This window comes from Sycon ciliatum, chromosome 11 (assembly GCF_964019385.1).
Source record: "Sycon ciliatum chromosome 11, ocSycCili1.1, whole genome shotgun sequence".
NCBI lineage: Eukaryota > Metazoa > Porifera > Calcarea > Leucosolenida > Sycettidae > Sycon > Sycon ciliatum.
The window spans coordinates 18561178-18574321 of record NC_088653.1 but is presented as its reverse complement, the minus strand read 5'-3'; the positions used below and the strand labels follow the sequence as shown (position 1 = coordinate 18574321).

At 49.0% G+C, this 13144-nt stretch overlaps 1 protein-coding gene across 1 annotated transcript in view; it reads left to right on the top strand.

Moving 5' to 3' along the window:
* LOC135827158 (hemicentin-1-like) overlaps positions 1-13144 on the top strand; it is an 86045-nt gene that overhangs the window by 23684 nt on the left and 49217 nt on the right. The window contains exons 8-10 of the mRNA XM_065339685.1: positions 1334-1675; positions 8974-9264; positions 10464-10748. Of these exons, the coding sequence (XP_065195757.1) occupies positions 1334-1675; positions 8974-9264; positions 10464-10748 (918 nt within the window). The remainder of the gene's footprint in view (positions 1-1333; positions 1676-8973; positions 9265-10463; positions 10749-13144) is intronic.

Here is a 13144-nt window from a genome sequence, read left to right as displayed (position 1 = left end):
GCACAGCTATGCAGGTCGAAACCACGGGATGACTTGCAGCAGCGACCGCAGCCGAGACAATGCGCTCTGCAGCAGGGCAGGGCAACCCGCTGTTTCCGGACCGAGTCTGCCGATGCCACAGCCGAGACCGACGCCACTTCAGCAGCCGAGTTGGAGAGACACCTATGCGAAGCTAGCCCGCCAGCACTCAAGAACCATCTCCCGCACGCATTACATAGTCGGCTGCCGGACTGCTCAGATATGGGCTTCCTCCTCTCGGCCAGGCACTTGTGGCGATTCTTGTATTTCTGGTGGGCGAAAGTACGCTGGCAGACATCGCAGAGCACAGAAGTGTTACGCTGAGCCGATCGCGGTACTGGTTGAGTGGAATACGCACTGCGCCATTTCCCACGCTCCTGGGCGAGGTCGTACCATTCCGTGTGGTCGATGTTCACTGCGGAGAGGTCAGCTCTGACAGAGTCTCGCTACCGCTTCCGAGGACCGCAAGCCAGCCTCGGCGGAAGGAGCGCCGCGTGACCAAACAGGAGCTGGCGCGGAGTTCTATCGCCGTCCATCCTAGCTAGATGGCCTAGCCACTCCAGACGGCGGCGAAGAACACGTGTGGTAATATCCACTGGATCTCGACGATTCCAGGCCTCCAGAATGGTCTTCCTGTTGATGTGGAAGTCCCAGGTGTCTCTTCTACCGAGGGCTAAGATTGCGGAAATGCAGCACACACACTTACACACACTTACACACACCCTTACTTACTTACACACACACACACATACACACACACACACCCACACACACTACTACTACTACTACTATCAATCAGCTACCCCGCGGACACACACACACATACACACACACACACACGCACACACACACGCACGCATGCACGCACGCACGCACGCACACACACACACACACACACACACACACACCATTGGACCATTGGACGCCCATCGCCGGAGGCGATGATAGCGATGCTACAGCAGAAGCCATAGCAGCTTGTGCTGGGATTGCACCATTCAACAGCTTGCAAGGCTGAAGAATTGACCGCCACTATTCAGCCTGATCTACACCACACAGCTATGAAGTGGCTTTTTCTGGCCAGTGAATCCCTACTTTTTGGTCTTTTTTCACACACACGCACACACACACAGACACACACACGCACACACGCACACACATGCACACGCACACACACACACACACACACACACACGCACACACACACACACACACACACACACACACATACACACACACACTCTCTCTCTCTCTCTCTCACTCTCACCTAATACCCAGTATTATATCTGCTTTGCTGGTTCACTTTGCCCGTGCACAGTTCCGTATCAGCTTTGGCCAACACTCGTGCATGGTGGCGGAACCTTCACATATCCCGTGGGAATCCAGCGTAACTCCATCCGGGTGGACACATGCTCTTTCCCAGCGTCAGCGCCACAGCTTTCAAGCGTAGATTATCTGGCTTGGAAAGAACACCGCACACCCCTAGTCCGCACGTTAACGCGCGAAAGCCGGACTTTGCCGTTGAGTTGGCCAGAGGACGGTGCCCTCTCGGCGAGGGATAGCGGCACCTACATTTGCACATGGTCGGCTACGTTTGCACCTTGGAACAGAGCATTCACCAATATTGAAGCAAGCAATTCGGTGCACTTAAACGTGATGGGTGAGTCGAATGCGCCGTGCGATGCTGCTGTCTTGTTCCGTGCACCGAACGTCTGTTTGCAGTGATTTAACCGGCATGAAATAGACGGTTGGGCTGGGTGTAGTGGCTGGGGGAGGGTGGGGGAGGGGGGGGGGGGCAGGAGGCAGGGGGAGAGGGCATGGGAGTACAACATTCCTAGCATTGTAATTTCTGCAGTGAGAAGCCACACCGGGTCTAAGCCTAAAACGCCTTCTTTTGGATCAAAAATCTGTATTGTTGCTGAAATTCTTTCCACCGAAACGACTACTGTAATGAAGTTGGTTGCTCCAACGAGGAGCACACGCTTCTTGCCGAACTTGACACTTGACTGACTCACGACTGCCATCCGGAGCACACCAGGAGCACGTCGCACCTTCCGCTCGGCAAACCTGAAAGAAAGCACCACTCCCTGCTCAATACACAGTGTTTCGGGGAATTCACCCCTCATCAGTTGAGCTTGAGTAGGCTGAGGAAGATTGTGCCTGAAAAGCACCACTTATATACTGCTCTCCAGGCCAAACCATCACCAGGGATACAAACTTACAGAGACGCTTTGTTTCCAGCGCGACAAACACCTCGTGAAGCCCCAGGTAGCAGCGTGAGTCAGAGTCGCTCATGGAGTTGTGCTAAACAGACGTTGAGAGCCAGTATAGCTATTCACAACGCTGTCACCTCCAACAACTAGTCGCACGTCCGCGTGAGGGACAACAATACGAACTTAGAAGTTGCGACTTCGGCGGTAATGTCATGAAGTTGGTTGCTCCAACGAGGAGCACACGCTTCTTGCCGAACTTGACACTTGACTGACTCACGACTGCCATCCGGAGCACACCAGGAGCACGTCGCACCTTCCCTGGTGTGCTCCGGATGGCAGTCGTGAGTCAGTCAAGTGTCAAGTTCGGCAAGAAGCGTGTGCTCCTCGTTGGAGCAACCAACTTCATGACATTACCGCCGAAGTCGCAACTTCTAAGTACGACTACTGTAGGACATGTATATATGAAGTAGATCTAACGTTCTAACGAGTGGCATTTCTTCGTTATAATATGTTCTGTTGAGGCTCTATTGCCTGATATGTGATATGTGCGGATATGCCTGAAAACTGCAAGATCGTTATCCTACGATCTCGTTAAATTAACCTATGGATTTTGGACAATAGTTAAATTTGCGACTCATTATAATAACATGTCTTGCAGTAATGATACCGAACATGAATCGCTGCAGAAGTCGTATGCATATGTGTAGCTGGACACTCGGCTAGTCAGGAGATCTTCACCGACCCCAACGTCTCGGGTTCATAGCCAACACGACGAGTATAGAGTAGAGTAGAGTCGACATCGTAGACTGCTGCAACTCAGCATTGCACTGTTTCAGCGGTGAATGAAGTTTTCCGCTGTATTCATCAGCTTACAAGTCCTCTTCTTTCGTCAATGTTCACCCTCCAGTCGGCTGCTACTTGCACCGAGAGGCGCACTAGAGGGCAATCATTCTCTTCACTTTCTTTGCCCGCTGCTACCACTAGATATGGCATGTTCTCTATTTCTTTCCTTGGCGCTGATAGGTGGAATTCTCTGCTTGTCTCGTGTCGTCAGGTTGAGCATCTATCCGTTTTTGTTTCGCTCTGTGAAGAGCACTTAGGGTTCCCTGTAACAAGACGGCAAAGTCTGTAGGGCCTTCCCTATCAAAATAATAAATTCTACTACTACTACTACTACTACTACTACTACTAAGTATGGAGGGCCCGAAAATACATGCACATTTTTTCTTCATATTTTGGTCCTTTTGACTCAAGCCGGTAGGATAAAGACACGGCTTAAGTACAGTGAAACCTGTCTAACACGACCGCTCAAGGGACCTTCAAAATGTGGTCTCTGTTACCAGGTGGTCGCCTTATCCAGGGTCACTTGACTGGAAATAGCATCCCTTGGTCCTGGTTGCAGTGGTCCGGCTTCTAGGACAGGTGGTCGCCTTATCCAAGTGGTCGCCTTGACAGGTTTTACTATACCAAATCTAGCATATTTTGCTACAAGGAGCCAAGAATTCGCATACAATTTGCTTTTTATGAGCTGTGGTGGTGTTTGTGCATGGTCTTTGTAAAGTGCTACTACAGGGATCGAAGTGCTGCACATAGCCCTTTCCCAAAGATGCTCTTTTAATTCGCACTTAGTGCTTTCCGCGTCCCTCAAAATATGCTGAAAAAGTGCTCTTTTTCAGTAAAAACAGGCAAAAAGTGCTCTTTTTCAGTGAAGCATAGCCATGATACATGTTCAGATATGAATCGAAGTTGAGAAATGAATACGCACTCTTCCATTTATGGGTCCACGAAAGGCAAAACAGGAAAAAAAGTTCAAAACCCCACTTTTTACAGCATTGTGTACACCGGGTACAAGCTTCACCAACGTATTGCCCCCAAAAAAGCGGCGTGCCAACTTCCAAGGCCCATCGTGCATCGAGCACTTGGAAACTGTGATCGCATGCATGAGCAAACAGATTTTAGCACTTTTTCAGCTTAAAAAAAGCTCAAAAAGGGCGATATTCCCCAAAAAACGCACTAAAGGGCGAAAGAAACGGGCTTTTCCAAAAAGGGCCAAAAAGGGCGAAAAAAAGGGCGAGCACCTTTGGGAAAGGGCTAGCTGCACACCGCACTGAATATTGTGTGACTCATGGTTGTTGGTTCTCCCGACTTCAACCTTTATTATCTATTCGTCCTTCAGTTGTTTACGTTTGCATTCGATGCTCAAGCCAGGCATACCTGTTCTCTTTCTGTACACATGTGCCACCGTGCATGGCCGGTTCGCATTACTTTCACCCCTTCCTCATTGACATACTCGAAATTTTTTATACCGTTGATAACTTCCAATATTTTATTTCATTTTATTGAAAACCACAAACCTTCAGACATGTGGATGTGCACATATACAGTATACATGGAAATTTTTTATTGTAATTTTTCATTGTTTAAGTATTCCCCAAAGGCTTTCGCCTATCGAGGGGGTTTCCAAACTTTCCATAATACCAAATCTGTGAAAGAAGTGATGAGCAATAGGTGAGCAAAGAAAGAGAAAAAGATACAGTCCAGGGCAGAGCTCTGCGCTTGAGCATATGATTGTGAGCTTGCAGAACTGGGACAATACGTGTAAATAAAGAGAAAAGGACCTACTGAAGTATAAGTTACTACAGTGAAACCTGTCTAAGACGACCACCGCTCAAGGGACCTTCAAAATGTGGTCTCTGTTACCAGGTGGTCGCCTTATCCAGGGTCACTTGACTGGAAATAGCACCCCTTGGTCCTGGTTGCAGTGGTCGTCTAGGACAGGTGGTCGCCTTATCCAAGTGGTCGCCTTATCCAAGTGGTCGCCTTGACAGGTTTTACTGTAGTTACGAATATGAGTCCACCAAGTAGCTAGTAACTTATCTCCAACAGTCCACCAAGGGGAACTGTCCCACCAAGGTGGACTGTTAGTCATAACTTGTACATGCAGGCCCTTTTCTCTTTACATACATGTAATTACCGGTACTATTGGCTCAACATCCGAGTTTTATAGCTTGCAATATCACTGTTTTCGGGCTGCAACGTGGCAAGCATATTTCGAGCACATGTTTATGCTTTTGGGTGATTTCGAAGGATAATTTTGAAGCAAGTGGCCAATATGCGAAGGGCATAATAATTATGCGAAATGTTTGGGCATATGGGGGCCCTCCCTATAAAATTATACCGGTACTAGGATGAAGCGATCTCGATGCGTCCCGTCCTGGAGGAATGTGTATGACTGTCGACTGTAGAGTTCACCTCATGACCTCTTGTACTTTTGGACTCTTGATGAAGCGGATCGCGGAAAGGCGACTCGTAGAATATGATACAGCTAAATCGCTCGCCGTTGTGTGTGAACCAGGGAGTCGTAGCCTACCCAAACCAGGTTTGGGTACGACTACATGGAGTGAACACAGTCTGAAATCGCCGTCCGAAATCGCCCGACACTACTGTCGACCGATTTCATGTCAAAATCGGGTCAGTGTCGGAGCTCCCGCCGAAGTATCGGTGGGGGAACCAGGCATCGTGAAAAATCATGTTGCTGATCAACGAGTTACGTAGATCTACCTGGTCGTAGAGGTCTACAGATTTTGATTCGGATCTTGATTATTATGGTCGGTCAGATCGGTCCAACCCGTCATTCTGCTATGTCACGCGGCTGTCGAGTGTCGTCGGCACGGGCTCGCTTTCACGACGCTTCGGTCACACATTCACGGCATGCAGGCAGCAGGGGAGGACATGCTTGTTGTTTGCAGTGCTAGTGACAAGGGTTTTCTCAAATTTGTTTCATTTCAAGAGAACGTGGCGATCTTTCTGCTGTCAAGAGTGGTAGCGGAACTCTCTTGCATAGAATGGTTCAGGAAAATGGACGCCGGAACTCGTTCCCGTTATGGCCCTTGAAGTTTGGCTATTTTTCGTAACGGAACTAGTGATCTGAAACTGCTGGCCATCGCGTTTCAGGATGCAATCGTCGTTCGTAATTGTGGTGGTGATGCGAACACTATTCAGGTGAGGGACTGTTGGCACGGTGGTGGTGGTGGTCGTGTGTTTTTAGTTCCATCGTGTGCTCTGGGCCAGCACTCGTCGTTTTGGATACCAAAATTCAGTCCTTTATGGACCCATACTGGAGTTTTCTCCACTTCCTAGGTGTCCGTAAGTACGTAGTTGTGCAACGAATCCTGCCGCTTTTTGTTGTAGACGAAAGACTCCAGAGGAAACCTGCCTACGAAATTTGAGCCAAATTGTAGCCTGAGATTGTCTATCCCGGCAATAATTTGTATGGCCTGCTCAGCCATGCTCCCTAAAGTCGCCACATGCCAAGGGGATGCATGTATTTGCTTGATCACTGCACGCACAGCCCTCTATGACGTCTGTAGATTGGGAGTCTGCAATAGCCGAATACAGTCAACTTTGCGTGTAACGACACTCGGCGGGGTATCAGAAAAGTGTCCTTAATCGCGAAGTGTCCTTATACCCGAAGTCTCATTGTATGTATTACAGTTAGGTGGGACTTTGCTCTGGGCATGGGAATTCTGTCGCTATTCGCGAATTGTCGTTATATCCGCAGTCGTTAAAGGGGAAGTTAAGGCAAAAATTAAAATTTCACCAGTTGTAGTCTTCGGGGTGCTGAGTCGAATGGTCGTGGTCCGAGGAAGCTGAGACGCTCCCTTCCTACTTGAATCCCAATCGAACTCGCGCACTTCCACCGAAACTGGGTGACTGCGCCCTACGAGATGGGGATTTGTATGCAAAATGTCACTAAAAGCGCCATTTCGTTCTTATAAAAGCACGGATGACCGCGATTGGCCCATATGTTGTAGTCTTTTGGACGCTGAGTCGACTGGTTTTGGTCCGAAAAGGCTGCGATGCAGCGTTCCGCCTTTATTCCCAATCGAACATGGTTGAACAAGCGGTCACGTGCTCCTGCGTACGCCAGTCACCTGGTCACCGTGCCTGCAGGGTACAACTTACTAGCCTGTTTGACCTTTTTTGGGTGCAGTCCTGTCACTCGAGTTGAACTCGAGTTGAACCTTGGTGTGAAAGTTGTCACCTGCTGGCGTGGTGACCAGGTGATTTGGGCACCCAGGAGCACGTGACCACTTGTTCAACCATGTTCGATTGGGAATAAAGGAGGAATGCTGCATCGCAGCCTTTTCGGACCAAAACCAGTCGACTCAGCGTCCAAAAGACTACAACATATGGGCCAATCGCGGTCATCCGTGCTTTTATAAGAACGAAATGGCGCTTTTAGTGACATTTTGCATACAAATCCCCATCTCGTAGGGCGCAGTCACCCAGTTTCGGTGGAAGTGCGCGAGTTCGATTGGGATTCAAGTAGGAAGGGAGCGTCTCAGCTTCCTCGGACCACGACCATTCGACTCAGCACCCCGAAGACTACAACTGGTGAAATTTTATTTTTTGCCTTAACTTCCCCTTTAATAAGCGAAGTTTGACTGTACCACATCGCATGCGATGCATGGTGGCAATGGTGAGACGAAACGGCAACCAAGCAGCACTCTATGGAGTGATTACACACCTTTGCAAGAGTATATAACCCCCAAGAGTGTGCAACTCTGCATAATATTATGGGGTCTCCGACGGCGAAAACTCACATCACTTGTCTCCGGTACATTCGTACTCGGTACAAACGAAGGATAGCGTGCGCTCAATCCGAATATCTGCCATGATCATGCTGGGGATTTGCATACGCGCAGTGAGTTCAGAGAGTGCTTTTTTAAATATATATATAACTCCGCTGCTCGCTAAAAACGGACTGGAAACGTACAACTGCGACACTGCACCGCGTGATGTGAGTTTTCGCCGTCGGCGCACCACATAGAAAGGGTATCAGGAGTTGCACACTCTTGGGAGGGGGTTAGAATAATACTCTTGATCTTTGTCATGTGACTAAGTTTGTGCAGAAAGTGATCATGTCATGTGGACAGTGGAACCGACATGTCCACCGACATCATGTGACCCTGGTCATGTGACTCTGGTCATGTCGGTGTAGAAAGTGACCACGGCATGTGGACAGTGGAACTAACATGGCCACCGACATCATGTGACCCATAGATGCGGGGGTTGAGTGTAGTTGGAAGTAACATAGCTGCCCTGTGTGATCATGTGATGGATGTGAATCACTCTCTAGATTCATGCACCACAGCCATGCGTAAACTGATCACAGGCTTTTCCGCCGAGTAGCTGCAAGCATAAAAGCGTTTTCCGAGCGATTTTCTATACTCCTCAAAAGTGTCGCACGTGTTGGTGTTCTTTAGTTGTAAACCATTGTCTTCTGCCATCCGTACTCTATTAGACTAAGTGAAGTTCTGCACTGGTGAGTGGAACACGGAAAAAACGGAATTCAGGGATAATGTTATTAAAACACATACTGTAAACTCTATCCGATGTGTTGTGGATTGGTGATGTCTGCATCCTTTTATACCCCTGTTGAGTATGAATTAGACCCAATATTCCCAGAAGATTGCACGGGAGGAGGTACCTAACACTCCTTATAGCTATGAGTATGAGTGAATTCCAGTGGCGTTTTATGCATGTCTTAGCTGTTGGACTCGGGTGGAGAGCCAGGACGTGCTAGAGCTGATTGGCAGTTAGTTGTAGGACGTCAGTGCCGTCAGTCAGTGTCGTGCAGTGTTATCGCACGAGCTGATTGTCAAGCAACTGGTGATGTTAGTGGACATTTTAGCATGACGTATAGTTTCATGGTCCTTTTCTTCGTTGTTCTGTGTTTCAGCTGCTCCGCAGTTGCTCAACATAACCAAGACCCAGACGAAGACGTCTCTCAACTTGACGTGCTACGCTAGCGGTCATACCGTTACCATACGCATTGACAGACCTGACTTTACTACGAGCACAATACCCGATTCCCTGCTGGCCAGCGACTATCAAGCGCACGGCTATCCGGCGGGCAGGTACTCTTGCGACGTGACGAGCCTCGCCATGTGCAACTCACCTGCCGACCGCAGCATATTGGAACTCTGTGACGATGGTCATTACGTCCGGCACATACACGTCCTGCAATATGGTCAGTACTGGGACAATAGGGGAAATTCCCAGATTGCCTAGAGTGCTACGTACAGCAAAACCTGGTGTAAGCGACCTCTAGGTTTAGCGACCACCTGCTCTTAACGACCGTGTTTCCATGCACTAACAGTTCTACACAGACACTGTGGGACCTGGTTCTAAAGACCACCTGGCTGTTAACGACCGCTTTTGCCTGCACCCTGCGGTGGTCGCTTAAACCAGGTTTTACTGTGCATGCACTATGAGGCAAATTACTTAGACATGCACTAACATTATGACATGTACAGCGCTGCTCCATGAAATCCAGTCGCTTCACTCAAGTTTGCGCCTTGTATCATTTCGCAGACCAGTGCTTGCAGGGTCCACGGCTGCGCACTGGCCGACGTGTACTTGAGCAACTTGACTGGATTACATTGAGCACATCTGTTTTATGACATGTACCACGGCATGTACTGTACACGTTTAATTCACACAGGCAGCGAGGTGACAACAGTTTTGAGATCTTTTTCAACAGTACCAGATGAATTGACACTTCATGGAACGGTTTATTGATTTGGAACACACGTGGCGAGAACGTCTTTTCCTATCACCAAGTTCCACATATAGAGTAAATTTGGGAAATACGTGCACGCGCAAGCTCGCACACACGCACACACACACACACACACACACACACACACACACACACACACACACACGCACGCACGCACGCACGCACCCACACACGTTCACACACACACACACACACACACACACACACCTATCCTATCCTGAACATTGCCGTAAGACGGTCACATGTCCCTTCATACGAGGGACCGACAGACATGGGGTAGGTCGGTTGAATACGGTACGCAGCACGCTCCGCAGGCTAGCAGCCAACGAGAGTTCTGGTATACTTTGTGCAGCTATGGAGTTGGAAACCCCTCTTTGATCGGCAACACCGGCCACATACGCTGTCGTAGTGCTGTGACAGCAGGGTAGTGATAGCTGAGTCCTCGCCGGCACCGGTACTGCCGCAACCGAGTTGGGCGCAGACAATGAAGCCCCCCCCCACACACACATGTGCACACACACATATACACACGCACACACACACACCCACACACACACACCTCCCAAAATGGTTGGGAATAGCCATTAGATGAGACGAGTGACATAATGAGGGTGTTCTGTTTTCCCTGTATTTTCACTCCACCTCAGCTGCCCCAATGGTGGAAACATTCTCCACATTGCATACAAGTAAAGTTGTAGGAGACAACGCAACATTTAACATCACCCTGAAAGGCACGCCCTATCCACATCCAACTATTGAATGGACGCACAACGGATCTCCAGTCAACACGAGCGCAGACAATGTGCAATTCTCCCGGGATGGTTTGTCATTGAGAGTGACCAACCTGACGCTCTCTGACATGGGTGTTTATATGGTCTCTGTGAAGAATGAGGACGGATCTGCTGACGTCACATTCTCCATTGATAATCCTGGTATGTATCTGTTAGGATACCGTCGCGTGTCGCTGTCTATCTCACGGTCTTTCTGCCGGCCTGTCTGCCACGTGTCTATCTGTCTGTCTGTATGGATGTCTGTCTGACTGACTGACTGACTGACTGACTGTCTGTCCGTCCGTCCGCCCGTCCGTGCATCCGTCCGTGCATCCGTCTGTCTGTCTCTTCAATAGAAGATAGCCAAGCCGCACGACAAGAAAACAACATTGAAATGTTTTCATTGGGTCAAATAATGCTGTCTGTCTAATGCAAGCGTGAATAGCCATACCACACAACAGGCGCAACACTTGATACTGACGAATGTCAGCGTTTTCACCGTATAAATTGGTCTTCTGCAGAGTGATGTTGAGAATGGTGTCGAGCACTGTTCACATAGGAGGAGGAGATATACTGTACGTGTAGAGACAGAAATAAGCTATCCGGCAACTCTGCAACTCCGCCGTCTGTGGTGACTCGAATATAGTATGCGCTGTGCGTATACGAAAAGGCAATGTCGTACGCTCATGATCAACGCATGGCTTTTCGCAGCAGTTTGCCTGCGTGGATCCTGAAGCACGGGAATCTCCCTTAGTGTTTCAACCAGCTTTCAAGCTTGGAGAGTTTTAAACTTCTCTAAGAGGATACAACGGCACACCCACATCGTCTCCACATAGAACAATGCTGGCAACTGAAATCCGACCCCCTGGGGGGGGGGGGGGGGGGTCACATTCTTTGCGATGTGAGCGCAGCACCGCTCAGGGGGTCGGATTTCAGTTGCCAGCACTGTACATGTTGTATTCATGTGCATACTTTTCACGAGGGAAACATGGATGCAGTGAATGGGATTTTCGGTCTTTGACCACTTTGTGGTGGGTCTGATCTACTCACTTCCCACCGCTTAGGAGCTGCATCTGCACCTTGACCCAAGAGGGTGGTGGCGTTCCCACGGCGGATGCGGACAACCTGGGCCTTCTGCCGAGTCTCACGCGAACCGTGAATTTGTTTCACGTACATGCAAGTACATGAGCCAGCGCACGCGAAAATCGACCTTAGGCCGATTCCACACTACGCCGAAAGTGGCTTTGCCTTGAAGGCATAAAGTGGCTTATATTAACTTATAAAGTGAAGCTGCATTCACACCTACAAAGTACAAGTGTCGATCACGGGACTTTGCTTTGAAGGTAGACTGTGAGGCTTTCCTGTGCTTGATGTAGCACCGGCGGTAGTGGAGAGGCTCTTTGTTGGTCCAAATCCTCGAATATCACCCATTTTCGCGTGCCCAATCTTGAAATTTGACCACGCTAGCGCGCGCTGTGTAGGCGGATTCCAGATCATAGGTCGAATATTTGTCAACCTCGCCAACAGGCATTCCGGTGGCAGTTTTCGTTGTGTATGTCTCGTACAGTCCTTTCGCCTTCGTTTTCATGTTGTCAATTTTGGAATGGACGATCGACGCAGTATAGATTGCCTCCTCCCGGAGCTGTTCAGCAAACAAATTCAGCTTGATGGCGATCTCCTCCGGCGTAGCTCCTGCGAACTGTACCGCCCGGAGGTCGCCTCAAACGTGCGCTCCAAAGCTCGATCAGCTTGCCCTCAAGCTCCTGGCTAAACATGACCCTAGGCATTGTTGACAGCCCACAACTCACCACAACTGAAAGATACGACAGGGAACACATTCGGAAAAAAATCGAAAGGCTGAAGAAAAGTCAGAAAAGTGTCCTGAAAAGGTAAAAAGTTGCCTTGAAAGAGGGTGCTGGTGTTGCTTTGTAGACAACAAGCACTTTTCACTTTCGCACGTTCCTCAAAGTGATCGCCATGGCAACTTGCCTGAAAAGTGCCTGAAAAATGGCTTTTTAGGCAGGATTTGGTGTAGTGTGGAATCGGCCTTAGTGACACGCACTTCAAACTGAGAAAACGCACTTCAAACATTCTCTGTTTTCGTGTGATGTGCGATATATCAGGGGAAATGGTATCTTCTAAGACCCGTAACTCAAGTTTTACTCAAGATTTTTTCAAACGTTTTTTTTGCGTTGAATTCTGCATAAATCCATCTGCCTTTATCCACTGTCATCTCAGTTTCTGAAAATATGTCACTAAGGGTGATTTTCGCGTGTGCTGGCTCATCTACTGCTGAGGTACAGTAAACCTGTGACTAACGACCACCCCTTGGCGCCAGAGAAAGCGGTCTTCGGTGGCAGGTGGTCCTTAGCTAGAGGTTTGCACCGCAGAACCATAATCATGAATGTGAGACCGTCTGTACCTGGCGAAATGGTCTTTAGTACCAGGCTGGTCGCTAGTCACGGTTGTCTTTAGTTACAGGTTTTACTGTAGTACCAGGCTGGTCGCTAGTCACGGTGGTCTTTAGTTACAGGTTTTACTGTAGTACCAGGCTGGTC